Source organism: Chiloscyllium plagiosum, unplaced genomic scaffold (genome assembly GCF_037043375.1).
Source record: "Chiloscyllium plagiosum isolate Xiang-an unplaced genomic scaffold, Cpla_swu_hap1 HiC_scaffold_1, whole genome shotgun sequence".
Classification (NCBI taxonomy): Eukaryota; Metazoa; Chordata; class Chondrichthyes; order Orectolobiformes; family Hemiscylliidae; genus Chiloscyllium; species Chiloscyllium plagiosum.
Genome location: NW_028270139.1, coordinates 31049254 through 31074002, shown reverse-complemented (window position 1 = coordinate 31074002; position 24749 = coordinate 31049254). Strand labels below are relative to the sequence as shown.

The following is a 24749-nucleotide window of genomic DNA, read 5'->3' as shown; positions in this document are numbered from 1 at the left end:
ACAAATCTTCTCCCAAACTTTGAAAAGCTAGTAACTACTTAGATTTAAAGAGATAGGTGTTAAGTTTATCTCTTCACTGATAATCAGTTGCAAACCTGATTACAGAAGTACTGGCTACATTGAAACCACAGATTGGACAGTTCAGAAGGAAGAACTTTGTTTGAACAGAGAAACCTCTGTGAATTAAAAAGATTTATTAACTCATGCCTTTTCAATAATTTATGCAATCTAGTGAAATTAATACACTAGAAAGCAGAGAGTTAAAACATTCAGCCTTTTTATTGCAGCTTATTATGATTTTAATGAACAAAGTGAATCATCTGAAGAATTGCTCATGAAATGTATGTAAAGTGCAGTCATGCAGACAAATCCCATACATACAACCAACACAAACATATATTAAAATGTTCAGAGAAGCTCCAGTACCTATCACTTTATTCTTCTTTCCATTTTTAATTGGGGTGCAGAGCAAGCTTTTTATTTGTTTGTTTGTATTTTCTGCATTTTCATTCTATCAAGCAAATAAAAATAGGGTTAAAAGCTACCGGAATATCCAAATAACACTGAGTGATAAAATCCTTGGACTAAATCAGGTGAGACTTTTTGAGATTACTTAAGATTCACTTACAGTCCATGTAAACCGTGCATCCTTGTTAACATCTGGAATATTTAAGGTTTCCATGGTGCTTTTTGCATACTTTGCAAACATATAATTGATTTTATTTGTGTCATAACTCCTGTTAAAAACAAACAAATATATATTAATATGTTTAGTTGTTATCAAAACTGCTGCCTACTTTTTAGAAAAAACCCCTGTAGTTAATATTTGCTTTGCTATGAAATATTAAATGGTTCATTCTTTCCCTTTGCAAAATGTTTTGTCAGGGTAACTAAATCAAAAGCTCACTTGTACCTTTTAAGGATCTTAGTATTTTATATCCATCTAATAAATCTAAATCTAACCTTTAAGTTGATTTTTTAAAAATAACTGTGCATTTTAAATACATTTTAAAAGAGGTTTTATCATCTCAAAGGAGTTGTACTTAGGTGGGATAATAGACTGTAACTCAACCATTAGTTTGTAAAAACCTATATGGATGTCAAAGCGATTGAAAATAGTTTTGACTTTGGTGGCTGTGGAAAATAGGCAGAATTGGATTTGCGATCTGTAAAATGAAAATCAGGACCCTTATATGAGCAGCTAAAATGGTATTGCTTGTTTTCCACAATCATATAGTTAAATTGACTTCTCTGGGTCTCCATGGAAAATTGCTATATGTTTCTCTAACACTAGAATGATAACATACCATCAGAGTTAAACAATGTTTATGGAAGTTAAACCTACCGATGTTTGTTTTAAAGATCAATAGATTCCCACATGTACCAGCCTTTTTTTTTGGATGATCTACAGTTAAGATGAAGTAATTAATTCAAATAGAAAAAAATATGCCTTTCCACCATAGTTTTAATCAAATGACTATTTCGATTTAGTTGGTGATTTGCCATGACATAGTATATGGAAAACCAAACCAGATACAGTAATTAGCATTTTCTTGCCTAAGACTTGCCCCTAGATGGCTTTGTTGGCCTCCTCAGCCACCAATGTCATGCTGAACAATGTTCACTGAGTTTTGCACAACGCCCAGCCTCACTCATGTCTCCTCAGCCACTGAAGCAGCTCATGTGCGGCAAGAACCGGAGAACATCCAGCTTTGGGCTGATTAGTGGGAAGTAACATTTGCATTATATAAGCACCAGACAATGACCAGCCCCAGTAAGAGAGAATGTAACCAACTCCTCTTGACATTTAATGGCAGTACAACAGCTTAATCAACTATTATCAGCAACCTTGGGGTTCCCATTGACCAAAAACTGAAGTGAACCAGCCTGATTCAGTAAAATAAAAGTTAGCTCACAGTGAGCACAGGTGGATGAATCCCCATTCTTCCAGTGGAAAACCTATCCAGAATAAAATCCAGACCTAACAATGTAGCTTCAAGGTCTTAAAAAGGACAAAGTGCAATACAAAAAATGCACTCTGTTGCAGATATAAGGAGAACAGAATCAATAGTAGGCAAATTTGGCAGATATTGTTATTGTTAACTATGCAAAATATATATATAGTTGTAATTTTCTTCACATCTGTTGTGACCTTTCAAAATTTACATGAATCTTCTCAGCAGTGTTACACTTTATTCTCAGCTACAGAGTGGGATTTGGAGGCCTTAAGGGTAAAAATGATTTATTAGTCTGGATTTTCCCATTGGAAATGGTACTTTTGGGGATTATATTCCGAATCTACCTGAAATTTGACCAGTTGCAGTTTTCATGGGGTGATCCATTGATTGAGATGGAGGTAGATTCCCCACTAAGATAACCAAGTGGAGGCAGGGATAGAAGCAGACTGCAGACAACCTATGGCACCCATCATTGAGGCTTCTGCTTACCCTAAGGGAGGGAGTTTGTACTAGGCCTACCATAGCAGGCACAGGGAAGACTGGTCTTCAAGACTGCAAGGGAGAGAAGGCAAGTCCCTCTTTCCAGAAATTGTCAACATGATGCCCCCTTGTCATGCAACAGGAATATCTCTTTATTCTTGGTCATTTCTTCAGCCTCTTTTGGAGGACACCACCTGAATACTCTTGGCTCTGGGCTGCTACTCTCTGAGCACATGATGCTGTGGATATTATGATTTTGATGTTTTTCCATTGTTGGTAAAGATGGTATCTATCACCTGGATATTACACTGATGTCCAACCACCCGATACACAAGGTCTATAGTTAATAAGGATGTAGAAATCTGTAATTCGTATCTGGAGATTTGCATCTTCTTCACCACTGGTTCCCAGTTATCTACAGGTGCTTTCACCTCTGCTTGTAGGTCCTATGCTCAAGGCAGGATGTCCTTCTCCTTTGAGTCCCTTGTCCCTCTTCTCCGCTTCTGATGTCTGTGCTCTGCCTTTGCTGTGCTGGCTGATACTTTTCATTTCCAATAATGTCAATCCATGAGGCTTCTGAATCAATTTCTATTGGCTTTGAGTCCACTTTCCATCATTGGTGGAGTCCAAATAGCTTTGCTCAACTGCTCCAATATCCATATGATGCAAAATGATGCCAGGACTCCAAGCTCCTCTGCTGACCTACCCTGGTGGTTAGCACTGCTGCCTCACAGCGCCAGAGACCCGGGTTCAATTCCCGCCTCAGGTGACTGACTGTGGGGAGTTTGCACATTCTCCCCGTTTCTGCGTGGGTTTCCTCTGGGTGTTCCGGTTTCCTCCCACAGTCCCAAAATGTGCAGGTTAAGTGAATTGGCCATGCTAAATTGCCCATAGTGTTACGTGAAGGGGTAAATGTCAGGGAATGGGTCTGGGTGGGTTGTGCTTCGGCGGGGCGGTGTGGACTTGTTGGGCTGAAAGGTCTGTTTCCACACTGTAAGTAATCTAAATCTAAATCTTTAATTACAAAGGAATAAGCCCTTTAAACTTAACAAACCATTTCTAGTTATCTTTTAAACACTTCCTGCTTCCATGATTCACATCTCCTTGCAGCTGGTCTCAAGCCGGATAGCTGTTAAACTATAGCTGCATTCCTAAAAATTATTTAAAAATCATATGAGGAGCTTTTATTCACTCCTGAATCAAAGCAGATCTGGTGCTCCCAGGCTCTGACTAAAATGCCTTGGGGCTGATGCTTCAATAGCTCTTTTTATCCTCTGTTTGAACTTGAACTTCAACATATAAAAATCCAGCCCATCATGCTATCTCACATCTCTACCATTTCACTGCTAACAGGACTAATTTGTCTCCTAAACCAATTTGTTTCAATGATTCTTATCAATAATTAAGTTTGTAGCGTAGACTTTACAAACTTGCACTGGTGTCATAATTCCACAAATTGAGACTCTTAAAAGGAAATATTTCTATTTGAATTGAGTTTTCATGCTGACTTTCTCACGAGTGTTCACTAGTCTTTGAAAATGCTATTTGCTTAATTTCATAAGAATCAAGTTGAAGAAAGAATCAGCAGGAGACATTTGTGTGGGTTGTTTAACAAAATATATGAATTCTAATGCGGAGAATAGCTTGAGTCAGTGCATATTTCTCTGCTTGCTTCAAAGCATGTCAAATAACCTGTCGCAGACACTGGGAATCATCTGGCACAATAACAAAATGCTGTTATTGCTTCTTTTCATGAATTCCCTGAGGGTCTTTCCTTGAAAAAAAGTAAATTAGATTGAAGTTTTATCTGAAGCTTTGACAATGGGATAAAAGCTGTGTGCTAAATCAAACATCATCATTCCTAATTCAGTTTCCATGTGTTATAGAAGGATGATTAATGACATCGTATGCTACCTTCTCTGGAACTCTGACGGATCTTCCAGCTCTGCTGAAGTCATGTGGAAGACACTGGAAAATGAATCCTGAAAATCAAAAATAAATTAGTCAAGTGATTAATTCTATGAAACAAGAAAATATTACAAGGATGTGAACCCAAGCACAAACTAACTTAGCAGAATCAGATTTCCAAACTTGATCAAACTAACCTCTAACATTTGAGAACTAAACTAACTGAGTTCATTCCTGTTTAAATATTTGGGAGGAGGCATTTTGTTTTATTCATCCATGGGATGAGGGCATCACTGGCTAGGCCAGCATTTAATGTCCATCCCTATTTGTTCAGAGGGCAGTTAAGAAATCATCACATTGGTGTATAGTTAACAAGGATGTAGAAATCTGTAATTCGTATCTGGAGATTTGCATCTTCTTCACCACTGGTTCCCAGTCACTTGTAGGCAAGCAGCTTACTTCCCTAAAGGAGATTAATGAACCAGATGAATTTCCAGCAATTTCATGGCCATCATCCGTTGCTTAATTCCGTTTTTTTTAATTCAAATTTCACCATCTACCATGGCAGGATTCAAATCCAGGACCCCAGAACATTAGCTGGGATTAACAGGCTAGTGATAATACCACTAGGCCATCACCTCCCCATTGAAAGGTCTGAATGGGTTAATGTTGAGAAATACATTAATCACTGCCCAATATGTTGATGTCACATGGACTCAGGTCAGGGACAAGTTTTATGTCTCAAAGGAGTAATACCTAACATAAAGGTCTCCATCATAATCTTCATACTAATTTCTTTTATACAATGTCACACAATAAATTACATTTTGTTTCATACAAACATCTCTTCTCATTATAGTATCAGGTGGGTTTCCTCTGTCACACTAGACCAAGCAGGCACTAAGGATCCCTATCGTGAAGGAGGAAGGCAAAACTACTGGATAAACTGTGGTGAGGATTCATCTTACAACAGAGTTTTGCTATAAACACATGCTTATAAAGTAGGTGAAGTCATTTTCCCTGAAATTGGAAAGACATCTTAATTCACCACTATTCAAGAATAGACTCATTCCAGGACTAACACTGTCTGTGTTATAAAAACACAAATTGTACGACATCCGTTTCCCTCTGCTATTTAGTAAAAATAATATTTTGAAGAGATTAATGCCTCATATAATAGTCAGAGAAATAATTTCAAGATTGCTAAACTATTTGTTTCCAACAGAGCAGAGCACAAACTGCATTCCTTTATAACAATCTGTCTTGAAAATTACTGCAAATTGTATTAGGCCTATGCTTAAGATGGGATAATTCATTGACCCATTACATGAATGACTGTTCAGGCCCAAATTCTCACTTCCTTGTTGGGTGTACAGGCCACCCCAGAAGGAACATCTCTGAACTGATAGATTTTCCTTCTGGCAGTACAGGAAAGGGATATTAGCTGGACTTGGACCCTCTGTTTCTGGAGACCTGGTTGGTTGAAAGGTCCACTTTGGTGCTCTGGAGCCTTTGTTCAGTCATAAATACAAAGACGTATAAAGCACAAAGAACATTCATAAATTTATGGATTTTGGAAAGGTTTCTTCTGACTGGAAGTTGGCAGATAGCACCTCATTATTTAATTAGGAAGAGGGAGATTAGAGAACCACAGACCAATTAAGATGATGCCTGTAGTAGGGAATGTGTTAGAATTGATTATTAAATGATGTGATAACTGAACATTTTGAAACAACTGGCAAAATTGGGCAGAGTCAGGAAATCATGTTTAACAAACTTGTTGGAGTTTTCTTTTGATGATGTTACTTGTAACATAGACAAAGAAAAGGAAGTTGATGGGATGCATTTGGATTTTCAGTAGGCTTTAGTGAGGGCCAAAATAAGAGGTTAATAAATAAAATTAGAGCACATGGAATTGGTTGGGGAAGTGTGGGGAATAAACAAATTTGAGAATTGTACGAGAGAGAGAAAGCAAGCTAGGAACAAATAAAATCAATTTCAGGATGACAGGCTGTTACAAATGGAAAACTGTAAATGTCACTGCGAGGTCTACAACAGAAGAACAAAAGAGAAGTACAGCACAGGAACAGGCCCTTTGGTCCTCCAAGTCTGTACCCATCATCATGCCCTAACTAAACTAAAAAACAAACCTTCTGCCCTTTTTCGGTCCATTTCTGTCTACTCCCTCCCTATTCACGTAACCATCCAGATGCCTCTTAAATGGCGCCAATGTGCCTGTTTCCATCACCTCTTCTGGCAGTGTATTCCGGGTTTCTACCACTCTCTACATGAGAAACTTCCCTCACATGTCTTCTTTAAACTTCCCCCCTCTCACCTTGAACTTGTGCCTGTTGTAATTGAAACTTCAACCCAGGGAGAAAAGCCTCTCACCCTCCACCCTATCTATGCCTCTCACAATTTTGTAGACCTTGATCATGTCCCCTCTCAGATGCCATCTTTTCAGTGAAAACAATCCTCATCTTTTTAACCATTCCTCACAGCCAAAGCCCATGACACCAGGCAACATCCTGGTAAACCTTCTCTCCACCGTCTCCAAAGCTTCCTTCTGGTAGTGTGGTGACAAAAACTGCATACAACCGTTCATAATCTATACTAATTTGCATGCTAATAGTAATATTTCCAAGCTTATTGACTATATCAAAATAAAAGGGGATGTAATTGTGAGGAGGGTGTACAGTGGCTTCAAGCCAACTTGGCCACTCTAAAGGGAATGGGTTAGTACATTGCAGATGGGATAGGCTGCAATTAAGTATCAAATTATTCATATTAGTGGCAAAAACAGAAAGCAGAATTTTTTTTAAATAGAGAGAGGTTGGAAAGTGAAAATATCCAAAGGGACTGGGGTATCCATGTCCATAAGTCCCTAAACCCATAAAGTCCTGTGGGGCGGCACAGTGGCTCAGTGGTTAGTACTGCTGCCTCACAGCACCAGAGTCCCAGGTTCGATTCCAGCCTCGGGCGACTACCTGTGTGGAGTTTGTGCATTCTCTCTGTGTCTGTGTAGATTTGCTCTGGTTTCCTCCCACAGTCCAAAAATGTACAGGCCAGATGATTGGCCATGCTAAATTTCCCATAGTATTAGGTGCATCATTCAGAGGGAAATGAATCTAATCTAAACATTAGCATGCAGGTACAGGAAACAATTTGAAAGGCAAACAGGACATTAGGGTTCACTTCAATTCTTTGAATCCAGAAGTAAAGATGTCTTGCTGCAGTTGTATACAGTCTGGGTGAGACTTCACCTCAACTATTCAGTACAGTTTTGGTCTTCTTATCTAAGGAAGTGTGAACTTGCCATAGAGGGAGCACAGAGCTGAAAATGTGATGCTGGAAAAGCGCAGCTGGTCAGGCAGCATCCAAGGAGCAGGAAAATCGACGTTTCGGGCATGAGCCGTTCTTCTTCCTGAAGAAGGGCTCATGCCCGAAACATCGATTCTCCTGCTCCTTGGATGCTGCCTGACCTGCTGCTCTTTTCCAGCAACACATTTTCAGCTCTGATCTCCAGCATCTGCAGCCCTCACTTTCTCATAGAGGGAGCACAACAGAGGTTCATCAGATTAATCCTGAATATGTCAGGAATGTCTTATTGAGGAAACTGGATCTGTAATCTGTAGAGTTTCAAAAAATTAGGAGAATTGAAACTTACAAAATGCTTCATTGTATTTTACAGTATATATAGATAGGATGTTTCTGCTGTCTGGGGACTCTTGAACCAGTAAACATAATTCAGGTAAGGGCAGGCCATTTAAGACTGGGATGAGGAGGAATTTCTTTACTCAAACTTTGCAAGTTCTCTATCCTACAGGGCTGTCGAAGTTCAATTAATAAGCACATTAAATACATAAAGTGCTAGGTTCCTATTGACTAATTACTTTAATAGATATGGACATAGTGCAGGAAAGTGGCATGGATGGATGGTCAGCAATGATCGAGAATGGTGGGCAGACTCATGGGCTGAGTGTCCACATCTGTTTTATGTTTCTTCCTATTTTATACACTTTTTATTCACTCACTGGAGACTCCTTACCATTTCAGGTTTTGAGAAGATTTATAGCTCAGGTTGAGGTTCTAGATGTAGATTTGCTCGCTGAGCTGGAAAGTTCATTTTCAGATGTTTCATCACCATATTAGGTAACATCTTCAGTGAGCCTTAAAAGAAGCATTGGTGGTGTAACCCACTTTCTATTTATATGTTTGGGTTCCCTTGGGTTGGTGATGTCATTTCCTGTGTTGACATCATGTCATATGGTGATGTTAGATCCTATTCTTTTTCTCCTTACCATCTCCATTGTTAATGCATTTGGGCTGAGAGACCCAAGGCCTGCTTATTTAATCAGGTTTCTCAATTGCTATGAAAGAAAGTGGTGACCAGAAAAGAGCAGGACCACTCTCATAGAGAAACATCAATGTGTTTCCTTCTGCTTGTGTTATGTCTCAAGGTTAGTATGTCGGTGTGTCATTAGAGATATGATCATGCTATCATCATTACATCATAACATGTGACTTCACGATCTACTGCTTCATCTGTCCTCAGCTCCCTTGAAGCTTGCCGTTCTACTGGAAGCATGCTGCTCTGATAAACCTAATAGTTTAATATAAATATAATATTAGTCCTGACACTTAAGTCCCCAATTTTCCCCCTACCTCTTAAAAGATAATTTTTAGATCACATCATTGAATTGTGATTATCTTATTTCCATCCATTTGCATCTGCTAAAATCCTAATTCATCTTAGTTTTTATACCAGTTACAATTCTGCTGCAAAACTAGATGGTACAAATTCCTGACATAAAATGGAGGTGATAGCTGCAGGGTACTGTAGATCCATCCTGGCCATCATTCAACTGCTTCTTCAGAACAACAGCTCCAAGGCCTCTATCCTCATTGAACCTTCATCCATGCAAGTCAGCATCTCAAACCATCAGTTTCATACTGTCCTCATCAGCATACCTACTCTCAGGCCAACTCAGACACCACTTCAGCCCTTCAACACTTTACTTTGGGCCTCAGTGACACATATGGCTTTCATGATCAGGTCACTTTGTTTTCAGGGACACACATGCAGCCACAACATCACCCTGCAACCATCAGCCTCTGCTTTCTGCCACTGAGACGATTTGCTAAATTGTTTTGCATTCCATGTAGCTTCTTAACCAGTCTGCCATAGAACACCTTATCAAAAGCCTTCCTAAAGTTCATGTAGACAGTGTCAATTGCCAGTGTCATCTGCGCACTTAATCACCTGCTCAAAACTTTCAATGGAATTAGTTAGATATGATTTTCCTCTTCCAAGGCCATGCTGACTATCCTTAATTAATCCATGCCTCTTCAAATGTGGATTAATCTGTCTTGCAGAATGTTTCTGATGGTTTCCCTATCACAGATGTTCGATTCACTGGCTTGTAGTTTCTTAGTTGATATCTACCACCCTTGCTGAATAATGGTGCCATGTTAGCTGTCTTCCAATCCTCTGGCACCCCTCCTGTGGCCAGAGAGGATTTTAAAGTTAATGCCCTGTAATCTCCTCTCTTGTCGCTCATAGCAGCCTGGGTATATAATGGAAAAGTTTAGGTTTCAAGTGCCTATGTTTGCAATCAGTGGCAGCCACTGATTACAGGTCCCTTGGAATGCAATATATTATCCAGTCTCTCATGCAGCAATTTATTAAGCCCAAAAACAAGCAAAACAAAATATGAAATATGAAACAATATATATCTTAGATATGACATATTCTGCATAATATAACATGTTGAATTGGCCATAGAATCTTGGAAATATACAGCTGAAGAGAAGTCGATATAGCCAAGTCTGCCTGTGCCTATCCTTTGGCATGTTTTCTTTCTCCATAGCCTTGTAAAATTTCACCTTCAAGTATTTATCCAATTCTTTTTTTGAGTGTGGCGATTGAATCTTTTCAGGTAGAACGCACTATATCAAGTCACTGTGGAGAACATGTTCCCTAATATTACCCTTTTCTTTTACTAATCACCTCAAAATCTGTATCCTTGGTTACCAAGCCTTCTGTTACTGGCAACAGTTTCACCTTGATATCTCTATTGATTCACATCTTTGATCACCTCTTTCAAATCTCCTCTTAACTAACTCTTCTCTGAGGAGATGAATGCTAGTTTTGCTCTGTAAACAATGTCCCTCAGTTTAGGTCAATTTCTTTTTCATCCTTCCTAAAGGGTGGTGCCTGAAATTTATCTAAATTTATTTCTGACACAGAAAAGCAGTCAACCTCTCCCCACCTTCCTTCCACCCCGCCCCGCCTCGGTAATTATAGCTCCAAAATTAGGCATATATTGTCACTGTATAATTCCCAAAAAACAATCTTGCAGAATTTAGTATTCGATTTCCAGGAACATGCAGGATATATGAGTTCCCTTTACATCCAAATACAATTACAAAGGGAAAACTGAAGTAGCAAACATTTTGAATGATGATTTATATCTGCAGTAAACTCTATTATGTATACCGGCCAGCTATGGACCAGAAATAAAACTGATGAAAATTTTCTGGCCCTGCATCTGAGAACAGAAAGACAGAATTGAGTAGACTCTGTCTTGTTAACATAATTTTTTAAGTCTCTATTTTATTTTCTTTATTCATAATGTTGAAATAATTTTCATATGCAATCTTTAACTATCACTGTACAGTATAAGATTCTACTGTTCTATCTTTATGTGATGCATGACTATTAATTTTCATTTATTTGTGTTAAAATTATTAACAGAAAAGCAATTTGTATTGTACTTGATGGAAGTTGGCATTCATTTGAACACTTCAATCAGATTGTACACATTACACAATTTGTTAAAGTGAATCAATAGTAAATGCACTGATCATGGCAAAGCACATTGGAACACTAATGCATGATGTCACAATATACTTTTGAATGCAAGTTTGATTCCATCACACCATTTCAAATCTTCACCTGCAGAATTTCAGAAGAACAGATGAAAAGTGGCTTCCAAGTGAGGAATAGGAATGATATGGAGATGAATAATTCAGAAATGCTTGGCATGTACTTTCTGATAGTCAGTTCCATACAGGCACACACAGTCCAGCCTAATTTCAAATTGCTTGTTCTGTTTCAGGAAGTGAAGAAGCCAGTTAAACCTAAAGGGTGATATAATCACCAAAAATGGCTTCTGTTAAGTGGTTAATGCAGCCGAATCGCCTTTCAAATTGTCATGGTATTGCAACTTTGACTATCATGCTGCCTAGATTTAAGATTAATTTTTTCTATTTTTCTTATTGTTTTGTAGTACACTGCAATTTACTTTTAGCTGTCAATAATTCTATGTATTCATTCCATTTTGTTATTAGATTGGTACTAACATCAGTAAAGAAGTTCAATTAAGCAAAACTGAAAAAATAATCTCATAAAGAATAAATGGAGGAAGCTAGCATCAGGGATTTAGAGAGGCCATAATAAAATTGCTAAAACAAGATTCAAGAAATAATGAAAAGATTCCATGGGTCATTATTACCAGTATCTCAATGGGCTTTTTATTAATTGCTTGCATTTTAAATGAACAAAACCATTGTTTCTGATCCTAGGAGAATATATATCTCAGAAAAGCAATAAGTAATTATCTTATCAACCAACCCTTACAATTAGGAGAAAGTGAGGACTACAGATGTTGGAGATCAGAGTCAAGAGTGTGGTGCTGGAAAAGCACAGCAGGTCAGGCAGCATCTGAGGAGCAGGAGAATCGACGTTTCGGGCATAAGCCACTCCTGATGAAGGGCTTATGCCCGAAACATTGATTCTCCTACTCCTTAGATGCTGCCCGACCTGCTGTGCTTTTCCAGCATCACACTGTCAACCCTTACAAATGAAAGATTAATCTAACTGGAAAAGCAACCAAAATATGCCTTTTTGAAAAAGAGTGCAATTGTGACTCACATTAGAGTGACTGTGGAAAAGGTCCTTCTAAATTGCTTCTTTGCTCTGAACTTTCATAAAATTTACACCACAAATAGGTCTGTTGGTGCTCTCCAGCATTGATTTGACAAGAAAAGGTCAGGACAAAGAGAAAGCACTTCATTTGAATGGCGCAAGAATGCATCTATGCCTTTAAGATCTTTCTTGGATGTTCAACCATCCAAAGTATTCAGAAGTCCAACCTTATTGATAGATCTGGGGGACTGAGTAATGAGTGAGTAGATTACATTTTCCCCCCACGTAATCCTGAACTCCTACTGACTCCCTGGAAACATTGAAAATAAACTTTCTGTAAACTTAAACATGTACCACTTCACTGTCCTAGCCTCAAAAATAGTTTGTTCCCCTTGCTGCTGTTCAAGACAAGCCCCTTGGGTATCTGTTGTCTCTTTCCCTCAGAGTACCAGGTACATGTCAGATACCAATGAGACTTAAGTTGCAGAAATCCCAAACATATGGAGTCCAAACTCCACCTGACTTCAACATATAGATTCTGTCCTCAACAGCCTCTGTATATAAGGTCACAACGCATCTGGGATCCTGGCAGATTTAGCTGAGCGTCTGCTAAAATAACCATAGAAATCTACGAGAGGACCTGAGGAATTTTACATTGCTCCATCCCACCTACCTCCATATCTCTGATTGGCCCGAATCAAGTCATTGACCTAATCCCAATACTCACAGAAGAGCTGTCATCCACAATGAAGATGGTACAGCTCTGAGCTTGCATGAACGAAAGGATAGTTGCTGCAATCTTCTTCAAAATTACTTCCAAGGAACGTTGCTCCTCAAATATTAGGGTTGCTAGATCAAGTAGAACCTTGTGATGGAAAGAATTAATGATAAATAAGTGAATCATTATTTTTCATGCTTAGTCAAGTGACAGATTTTTATACATTCAGATGAAAAGAAAAATGCTAAGAAGATAGTATAATTTATATACACATGTACATGCACATCATGTAGTGATACTTAGTCCAAATTTCAGTGTGTAGTGATATTGTCAAGGCTGTGACTGGGTGGCTGCAGGGTCCAAGGCAAATCATGCTGTGTCTCCCAGCTTGTACTCTCCTACTCCACTTTCCTGTGGCACCAGCTGCCTTCCTGCTGCTGCCATGCCACCCACCCACCCTGTACTGCAGCCTAGCATATTGCTACCACTCACTCTCTTGCTATTTGTCCACTCACAGGTTGCTTCTCTCCCATGGTTACTGATGACTGGCTAGAGAAAAATGTAGGATCTTTAACCGTGTTTTCTTGTGTACTGTCGCGTTACTCAGGGATAGTCCGGCATTGCTGTTAATTGCTGTCAATTTATTCTGTTCATTTAAGTCCACTGCTCGGATACTGCCTGTTATGAAGAGGCCTAGGTGAAAATGCCTTGAAATGAATTATGAGATAAGTATCAGTGGCAACAGGAGCTTGACAGCAGATGCTAAATTGCAGAGAATCGTATCCCCACAATGGCACCTGATTACAACCTAATTATGCTGCACACATGGCAGAACTAGCCTCTCTAGGTTTGGTCTGTTCAGCTGTCAACAAAAGTGCAAATGGGAAACTCTCCCATCGCACATCTGCATATCCAGGCAGACGGAAAGATGTCAATGACAATTAATTACTGTCGAAGTTTGCAATTTCTCCAGATGAACGGATGTGTGGTTCCTGTCCTTGGAGAGAAACCAGGGTTATCTGAAGTTCATCCAATTACTCCTTGCTTGCTTCTTGCATAAATTACTGAATCCATTCAGTTCTGACTGGCTGATGTTTTGCGCAAAGTGTAACACCTACTATGACAGGCATGGTAGATGCATGGTAAATAGATCAAATAATTTGCTACGTAACATTCGATTAGAACTCCCAGAGGAAAATGTCTTGGGCTGCTGTAGAACTGTGACAATTTTAGTGACAGAGTATTAGATACCCTGGAAAAACAAAATGAATGCAACTTGTTGGGGATTACAGGACTTTTCCCATCATAGTCATGGGTGATGAATGTAGGAATCTCCCCGGAAATTCATCCGCCCTCTCTCTAGTACCCAGCCAATGTTCTAATGCTGACATTTGGCAAATATCACCTTTGCCCTTAGCAGTACCTGGTTGCGCCTGTTTTCAAGTAGTGAAGTCTCATACACTTTGGCTTTATGAAGTACAATCCCGCAAAAGGTCAAATAGGCAGCAAAATCCTAAAAGCAATAACAATAGTGACACTGTGCAATGGAACTCAACATCAGGAATATACAATCAGCACAACAGAAGCAAAATACTGTGAATGCTAGAAATCTGAAAAAAACACAGAAAGAGCTCAAGAAATTCAATGAGTTTGGCATTATCTGTGGTTAGACAAATGAGTTTAATTTTCAAGATATTATGAATCTTCTTCAGAACTGAAGAGAGGGGTGGAAAAACAAAGAGTTTCATACTGCGGATAACCACAATTAGTCTGAGTTTAATTTTCAACTCTCAATCTTCAGAAGTAATTAAGATTAATACTCAGACCACAGGAGAATCAATTTACTCAAAACATTTCAAAGGAAGAATAAAAACACAACTGTTATCTTAACAATGCTATAAATGCTAAATATTTGTCAATATATTGAGTAATCTGTATTAGTGAGGTGTTTTGGCAGCTTCCTAATAGGATCAAAACACAAGTGTGACTTTATAAAATGGATTAGATATACACTGTCACAGCTAACACTACTCTTGCAATTGCTTTATATTCATAACAGCACAACTAAAATTTGAAGAAAACATTTATTATCCTGTTTATAACCAAATATTTGAATTCATATTGCCACTAAACATCAGAAGGCACTCTTAATAAAATTCAGTGAGTGACTAATTAGAAACATCATCTAGAAAAGGGTTAATTGATATTCTAGAGATCCAGCTGACCAGAACCAATGTTAAAATGCTGAACAGCAATGAAGCTTTCAACTTCATTGGGATAGTTCAAGTTTCATCCATCTTCCTTGGAGTTCCTGGCCTCAGATAAAGCTACAGGTTGAAGATGGATTTGTGGTCAGAATCAGATTTATAAGACATTAGCCCACTTTGTGTAATTCAAGCCTGCTTTTTTAAGAATCAAAACTTCTCTCAACAGCGTTTGGATCCTAACCTGTATAAGAACATAGATTTAGGAGCAGGCGCAGGCAATTCAGTCCCTCAAGCCTGCCCTGCCATTTAATACGATCATGGCTGATCTCATCTTAGCCTCAACTGCACTGTCTTGCTCGTTTTCCATGACCCTTTAACCTGCTCCTTAAATTTATCCACTGTCCCAGAATCTGCCACACTCTGTACGAATGAATTCTACAGGTTCACTAACCTTTCCTCCTCATCTGTTTTAAATCTGCTATCACTTACCTTAAAATCATGATCTCTCATTGCAGGGATTGTCCCACAAGGGGAAACATCCAGTGTATATCTACTTTGTCATTCCCCTTTAATATCTTATGTACCTCAATGAGATCTCCTCTCATTCCTCCAAACTCTAGTGAGTATAGGCCTAAAGTATTCAGTCTCACATTGTAAGACAAGCCTTTCATTTTTGGAATTAATCTATATTCCTATCAGAGGCATACACACCTGAAATATTAACAACAATAATTTATATAGCACAAAATGATATCTCAAAAATGTTTTAATATATTTCAAATGTCAGGTATGACTTGCATTCAGATTTAATTAAGAATGATTAAATTAGTCTGTTTTTCACTCTATTGATTGGAATGTGTATGTTGGTTAGAATATCAATGCATGATTCGAGAATTCAGCGCTCCCAGTGCAAATTGGAACTTGCAGAAGGGCAATTTCAAGCAAGTTGTGCTCCATTTGCCCTCCATCCTTTCAAAGAAAACACAGTGGGGCAGTGGTTAGCACTGCTGCCTCACAGTGCCAAGGACCAATCAGTCCACTTTTGGGCAAATGACTGTTAGGAGTTTGCACATTCTTCCTGTGTTTGCACGAGATTCTGCCGGGTGCTCTGGTTTCCTCCCACAGTTCAAAGATGTGCAGATTAGCTGGATTGACCATGAAAAATTGCCCCAGAGATGTGCACACAAGATGGGTTAGCTGTGGGAAATACAGGGTTAGAGGGATTGGGTAGAAGGGTGGGATGCTCTTTGTAGAGGTGGTGTGGACTTGATGTGCCAAATAGCCTGCTTCCACACTGTAGGGATTCTATGATTCTAAGCATTTTGCCCTCAAAATTAACTTGGTAGAAAACTTCCTGCTCTTTTTTTGAGCCATACAAGGGATCTATAATTCCCATCTGAATCTAGTCAACAACACCTCATTCATCACATCAGTACACAACTCAAAATAACTGGGAACTGGGACAAAGTTCAAGAGTTCTTTCAAAAATTGGCAGAGCTACAAAGGACTCAAAAGCCTTTTTCTGTACTGTAATATTTTATGCTTCGACTACTGACAAAGATGCATTTAATCAACCACTGTCTTATATTCTACACTGAATTATTGGAACTCAAAAATATTACCTTTTGCCCATTTGAGAAAAGACATTAGGTGCTTCTCACCATTATGAAACTCTATCTCAGTACAATCCCCCAATATGTTCAATTGTGGATGATTATCAGGAAAAAAATGTGGAGAAGGAAAAGAGAGATAAAATAAATACAAGGTTGTAGCAGCTTAACAAAGAATTATATAGTTAATACCTAACCCAAACAACTCGGACTTTGCTGGCAAGTAGTATTCCAATTCTGCATAATTCAATTTGAATGTGGTCTACCTTATTTGTTGCAAAAATAAAAATACAAAACACAGAGCTACTTTAACATAAAGCCAGTATTTACAGGCCTAATGCAACAATGAGAAATACAGCGGAAGATCAATTTAATGTCAATCGATATACAACCAATTCACTTTTAGTGCAGGGATCTCACGGCTCCCAAAATGAATCCCATATTGGTTAGTGAAAGTGTAACAAATTCAGAGCTTCCTCTGTCACCTGACACAGTTGGTAACCTCACCTCTATTATACAGATACTTAGAAATACATTAGAAATTGTTTGATTTGATTATTTTCTTGATTATTACTGCACTGAATTTCCCACAATTGCCTTGATGATGGTGACGATGACTGAAATAGTACCACACTGTAGTGTCAATTACGCTCTTGTCAAAATGATTGTCCAACTGCAGCATTTACGCCCAAAGCTCATTTTACTGTAAAAAGAAATTTCTAACTACTATTTATACTGTCCTTTACATTTCACTTCACAGACAGTACCATCTTCCTCTGGACTGGAGGGTATAATAACTGAAGAGGTAATTCTGGGAGCATACATAGATGAAATAATGAATTCTCTACTTGCGACAGTACATTTTTTGAAGGTAAATTCAGTGACAGATAAATCAGATGGATCCTGTAGCAATATTATACATCCACCTGAAAAGTGGTAAAGATGATTTAAACATTAATTGACTGTGAGAGAATACTGCTGGAACACAGTCTCACTATAATAGTTTCATTTCTTGCACCCCACTATCTGCATTATATCAGACTTCCACTGTAATAGATTAGACACAATATAAGAGTTAAGCTGTTTTTAAAATAAATCTCTTTTCACCTTTTAAATAAGCTTTGCAAATATTTGCTTTCATCTATTTTGCATATGTTACACAGAGATGTGAACAAACCTTACTGATTTACCAGAAAATCTTCCACAGATCCAGCATGTAACAAGTGATCCTATTCTGCTATTCATTCAAGGCACCTGGATTAATATTGCTGGAATACATCTATAATTTAGAAATAAATCATCAGACCTGGTCTCTTTGTACTAGATTAGATGATTAGATTGATTCCCAACAGTGCAGAAACAGGCCCATCGGCCTAACAAGTCCACACTGACCCTCTGAAGAGTAACCCACCCAGGCCCATTCCCCTACTCCCTACTAATGCACCTAACACTACGGGCAATTTAGCATGGCCAATTCACCAGACCAGCACATCTTTGGACTGTGGGAGGAAGCCGGAGCACCCGGAGGAAACCCACGCAGACACGGGGAGAATGTGCAAAATCGCCCAAGATGGGGAGAGGAGAATCCCAGATCCCTGGCGCTGCGAGGCAGCAGTGTTAACCACTGAGCCACCATGCCGCCCTAATTACAATTCCTTATCATTAAAACAGATAAAAGGTTACTGTGCAATCAAAATTAAATTATTACATTTATTTTACCTTCTCATCTTTTTTAGTGAATGTTCCATTTGTTCCACATTTCTTGTTGATTGCTTGAGCAACACCAACAACCTGGTAAGATAAAATAATTAAACAGATGCTAGTTATAGCTATGTGCACAGTAACTCTAACGAAGGTTCATACCATTGTGTTGGAAATCTAAAATAACAAAGTACATGGAATAGTTAACAAAGCCCGATGAAATTACTGAATGTGTTGCATTCTGATTCCTGTATATTCATTATGTTTTGACTGTAACACAACTTGTCTAGCTGCAACTAAGAGAAAAAGCAACCAATAAAATTCAATGACGTTAGTGGAATTTCCCATTCTTTTTAAAAGTATGGAGGGGTGCGAGGAGGATGGGAGGTAACTCATCCAGTCAAACACAACCAATTCCCAGCCAATCAGCTGATGAAGAACTGCTGGCAAGCTTTGGCGAGTTTCTTGGCAAATCACAGGCCTCAAAACTGGTTTCCAGGATGCCAGAAGCTGCAAGCTAATCAGAGAGAAACAATCTCTGGATTATAGATTGAGGTTGACTCCTTGGGGGATCCAAGATGGAAATGTGTTGCTGGAGAAGCGCAGCAGGTCAGGCAGCATCTAGGGAACAGGAGAATCGACGTTTCGGGCATTAGCCCTTCTTCCTGAAGAAGGGCTAATGCCCGAAACGTCGATTCTCCTGTTCCCTAGATGCTGCCTGACCTGCTGCGCTTCTCCAGCAACACATTTCCATCTCTGATCTCCAGCATCTGCAGACCTCATTTTCTCCTTGGGGGATCCAGCTGACTGAAGGTAAATTACTTTTACACAGTTCTTGCAAGGTGGGGTGGGTGTAATAGGGAGCAAGGCAGAGGGGTCAGAGGCAAAGGCAGAGAGTGACTTTCAGAGACCACCCTGTTTCCCCTCTCCCCATCCATGCCTCCGATTGCTCACAGATTGGGGAAGTAGATCCCTCCCAAAACAGGAATTAAGTTACTCTGATTTCACTATTATTAAACTGACTAACATTCTCGCTGTCTGAGGAGATAGGTGGTCAGGGAGGTGGTGATTTGAACCCCTTACCTGACCCCTGAGGACATTAATTGGTGATGGGTTGATAAAGTATCTTCTCACTTTTTTACCCATAACTTAGTGAACTACTGAAAACAGAATTTCTCTCCAGAGTCAGAGTCACAGAGACATAGATTCATACAGCATGGAAACAGACCGTTCTATCTAACCAATCCATCCCGGACATAATTCCAAACTAAACTAGTTCCACCTGCCTGTTCCTGGCCCACATCCTTCCAAACCTTTCTGATTCATGTACTTATCCAAACATCTTTTACACGTTATAATTACCCACATCCACACTTCCTCAGAAAATGCTATTCACATGCAAACCACCGTCTCTGTAAAACATTTGCTCATGTCTTTTTCAAGTCTTCCTCCTCTCATCTTAAAATACCCCCTGGTCATGGAGTCCTGGGGAAAACACAGCTACCATTACCTCTATCTATACTCTCATTATTTTATAAACTTCTATAAGATTGCCTCTTAACCTCCCACACTCCAGTGAAAAAAGACTCAGACTATCCAGTCTCTCTTTATAACTCAAACCCTCCATATCTGGCAACATCCTGGTAAATCTCTGCTAAACCCTCTCCAAATTAATAATATCCTTCCTATAACTGGCCAACCAGAACTGAACATAATATTCCAGAAGAGTCCTGTACAACCTCAACATGACATCCCAACTCATATACTTAAAGGACTCACTCATTATTTTCCCTTCTCACTGCCTCTCCCTCCATCTCCAGGGAGGAGAAAATTGTCCCCCAAGTTTGACTCCCACTAAAAATTATTTCCTGAATCTTTTGCTGGATGTTCAACTGAAACCAACCAAGTTGAATATGGATAACATGTCAAGCATAGAAAAACAATAAGCCAGTGTATTCAGAGTTTGCAAGAAGTAGCATGTCAGATTTTTAAATAAACAGTTTATTTTAGCTTTTAGTTTTCTGAAGCTGGAGAGAAGAAAACACTAAGATATATTTTCTGATTGATCCTCTATCATGCAATAGTTGGTTGAAGTGTTCTGAGGATATCCTCAGCTGTTACTACACTCACCCAACATGATGCTATTTATATTGCTCCACACATTGACTTTGCAATGCGATCTCTGCCATTCCACAGAGAAGATTGTTGAGTGCACATAAAGATGGATGAAGATGAAGCCAGGGAACTATAGCCCAGTGAGCCGGACGTCATTGGTGGGTACGTTGTTGGAGGGAATCCTGAGGGACAGGTTGTACATGTATTTGGACAGGCAATGACTGATTAGGGATAGTCAACATGGCTTTGTGTGGGGGAAATCATGTCTCACAAGCTTGATTGAATTTTTTGAAGAAGTAACAAAGAGGATTGATGAGGGCAGAGTCATGGACCTGATCGAGATGGACTTCAGTAAGGCATTTGACAAGGTTCCCCATGGGAGACTGGTTAGCAAGGTTAGATCTCATGGAATACAGGGAGAACTAGCCATTTGGATACAGAACTGACTCAAAGGTAGAAGACAGAGGGTGGTGGTAGAGGGTTGTTTTTCAGACTGGAGGCCTGTGACCAATGGAGTGCCACAAGGATTGGTGCTGGTCCACTACTTTTCATCATTTATATAAATGATTTGGATGTGAGCATAAGAGGTACAGTTAGTAAGTTTGCAGATTACACCAAAATTGGAGGAGTAGTGGATAGCGAAGAAGGTTATCTCAGATTACAACAGGATCTGGACCAGATGGGCCAATGGGCTGAGAAGTGGCAGATGGAGTTTAATTTAGATAAATGTGAGGTGCTGCATTTTGGGAAAGCAGACCTTAGCAGGACTTATGCAATTAATGGTAAGGTCCTAGGGAGTGTTGCTGAACAAAGAGACCTTGGAGTGCAGGTTCATAGCTGCTTGAAAGTAGAGTTGCAGGTAGATAGGATCATGAAGAAGGCGTTTGGTATGCTTTCCTTTATTGGTCAGAGTATTGAATACATGTTGTGGCTGTACAGGACATTGGTTAGGCCATTGTTGGAATACTGCATGCAATTCTGGTCTCCTTCCTATTGGAAAGATGTTGTGAAACTTGAAAGGGCTCAAAAAAGATTTATAAGGATGTTGTCAGGGTTGGAGGATTTGAGCTATAGGGAGAGGTTGAATAGGCTAAGGCTGTTTTCCCTGAAGCATCGGAGGCTGAGGGGTGACCTTATAGAGGTTTATAAAATCATGAGGGACATGGTTAGGATAAATAGAAAAAGTCTTTTCCCTGGGATTGGAGAATCCAGAACTAGAGGGCATGGGTTTAGGGTGAGAGGGGAAAAATATAAAAGAGACCGAATGGACAACTTTTTCATGCAGAGGGTGGTATGTGTATGGAATGAGCTGCCAGAGGAAGTGGTGGAGCAAGTACAATTGCAACATTGAAAAGGCATCTGGATGGGTAAATGAATAGGAAAGGTTTGGAGGGATATGGGCCAGGTGCTGGCAGGTGGGACTAGATTGGGTTGGGATATCTGGTCGGCATGGACGAGTTGGACTGAAGGGTCTGTTTCCATGCTGTACATCTCCATGACTCTATGGTACATGCCCCTTTTCACAACAGTAGCTGCCTTAATCCAGCAAGTTTTTAAAAGGTCTTAAGTGTATGGAATAGTGAACAGTGAAGTGATTGGGTGAACAAGTAGAAAAAGCTTCCAGGACACCATTTTGAAGAAAAGCATCAAAATTATGCGCTGGCCTATAGTTATCCCTTACTCAAGATTACAAGCAACAAAATTATCCAATAATTTTCCATTGCTGTTTGAGGCATTTACTCTGAGCAACTACATTTCTTACATTACAATAAAATAAATCGCTGGATGTGAAATGCTTTGGGATCTCTTTAAAGTGGATGTAGTCAGAAAAAGGTTTTAGCATGGATGAAGATCTCACTTGTCTCTTCAAAGCAACACAGCAAGTTTGAAGCAAGCCTGGAAGGTGTTGGATTAAGAAGGTATAGCAGATGATCAGTGCTACTGACAGTAATAGCCTCATGGGATATGTTCCTGTTTGTGGCCTTGCAGCTGGTGGAATTGCTCTGGTTCTGGAAGACTGTTGACCTGAACCCTGTGTCTTTATTTCCATCTGACTGCTATCAAGGAAGTTAATAACACCTTTTCCTATCAATTTGTATTGGACGATACTTGCAGTCATCCATAGATTTAGCTCAACCTGGCTGCACTTCTTATTGCACTTCCTTCTTTATAAGAATCAGAAATAAGGAGAAATTTCCACTGGAAATCAGTCTCAATTTTATGAAAATGCTGGGCCACTAAGTGCAATGTCTTCTGACCAGCAAAGAGAGAAAAAAAGACCAAAACACGAAATTTGACATTTTTCATGCCTCTGCACATGTTAAATGTTGCTGTGGTTCTGTTCGCCGAGCTGGAAGTTTTTGTTGCAAACGTTTCGTCCCCTGTCTAGGTGACATCCTCAGCAATGAGCACTCGAGCTACAAATCTTCTCACAAACTTTGAATGTTAAATGTTCTTTAGTAGAATGCACATCAAAACGCACAGTTCTCTACACCTAGCAGGAGGATTTTCCAAAGCAAACGTTAGGGGGGTTTGGATATGTATGGCAAGTTATGTGTTCCACAAAGTGATGTCTGACCAAGTTGAGAACTGTTTTCATGCTATTTATAATACATTCAAACAAAATATATATACATGATAATCATAGATATACTAGGCTCAAGTGAGTTTTGAGAAGATTTGTAGCTCAGGTTGAGATTCTGGATGCAAGTTTGCTCGCGGAGCTGGAAGGTTCATTTTTAGACATTTTGTCACCACACTAGGTAACATTATTAGTGAGCTTCCAGTGAAGCACTGGTGTTAGTGACCCGCTTTCTATTTATGTGGTTAGGTTTCCTTGGGTTGGTGACACCATTTCCTGTTCTTTTTCTCAGACGGTGGTAAATGGGGACTAGATCAGTGTGTTTTTTTGACAGCGTTCCAGTTGGAATGCCGTGCTTCTAGGAAGTCTCGTGCATGTCTCTGTTTGGCTTGTCCAAGGATGGGTGGGTTGTCCCAATCGAAGTGGTGTCCTTCCTCATCCATATGTAAGAATACTAGTGAGAGTGGGTCATGTCTTTTGGTGGCTAGTTGATGTTCATATATCCTAGTGGCTAGTTTTCTGTCTGCTTTGCGCAATTAGATTAGATTCCCTACAGATTAAATTCCCTACAGTGTGGAAACAGGCTATTTGGTACAACCAGTCCACACTTACTCTCTGAAGAGCAACCCACCCAAACCCATTCCACTACATTTACCCCGGACTAATCGGCCTAACACTATGGGCAATTTAGCATGGCTAATTCACCTGATCTGCGCATACAGTCATAGAGTCATAAAGTTGTTCATCATGGAAACGGACCCTTCGGTCCAACGTGTCCGTGCCAACCAGATATCCCAACCCAAGCTAGTCCCACCTGCCAGCCCCTGGCCCATATCCCTCCCAACCTTTTATATTCATGTACCCATCCAGATGCATTTTAAATGTTGCAATTGTACCAGCCTCCACCACTTCCTCTGGCAGCTCATTCCATACACGTACTACCCTCTGCGTGAAAAAGTTGCCCCTTAGGTCTCTTTTATATCTTTCCCCCTTTCACCCTAAACCTATGCCCTCTAGTTCTGGACTCCCCCACCCCAGGGAAGAGACTTTGTCTATTTATCCTATCCATGCCCCTCACGATTTTATAAATCTCCATAAGGTCACCCCTCAGCCTCTGACGTTCCAGGGAAGACAGTCCTAGCCTATTCAATCTCTCCCTATAGCTCAAATCTGCTAACCCTGGCAACATCCTTTAAATCTTTTCTGAACCCTTTCAAGTTTCACAACATCTTTCCGATAGGAAGGAGACCAGAATTGCACGCGATATTCCAACAGTGGCCTAACCAGTGTCCTGCACAGCCACAACATGACCTCCCAACACCTGTACTCAATATTCTGACCAATAAAGGAAAGCATACCAAACATCTTCTTCACTATCCTATCTGCCTGCGACTCTACTTCCATGAACCTGCACTCCAAGGTCTCTTTGTTCAGCAAAACTCCCTAGGACCTTACCATTAATTGTATAAGTGCCGCTAAGATTTGCTTTCCCAAAATGCAGCACCTCGCAGTTATCTAAATTAAACTCCATCTGCCACTTA

General features: G+C 39.7%; 1 protein-coding gene across 5 annotated transcripts in view; it reads right to left on the bottom strand.

The window, feature by feature from the left end:
* The window catches only part of pde5ab (phosphodiesterase 5A, cGMP-specific, b), a 302084-nt gene that overhangs the window by 48241 nt on the left and 229094 nt on the right, over positions 1 to 24749 (bottom strand). For all 5 annotated transcript variants that reach the window (XM_087985784.1, XM_087985782.1, XM_087985783.1 and 2 more), the window contains 6 exons: positions 18531 to 18602; positions 14418 to 14507; positions 13004 to 13141; positions 4353 to 4420; positions 629 to 737; positions 427 to 511 (listed from right to left, as the gene is read on the bottom strand). In XM_087985784.1, coding sequence (XP_087841910.1) covers positions 427 to 511; positions 629 to 737; positions 4353 to 4420; positions 13004 to 13141; positions 14418 to 14507; positions 18531 to 18602 — 562 coding nt within the window. The remainder of the gene's footprint in view (positions 1 to 426; positions 512 to 628; positions 738 to 4352; positions 4421 to 13003; positions 13142 to 14417; positions 14508 to 18530; positions 18603 to 24749) is intronic.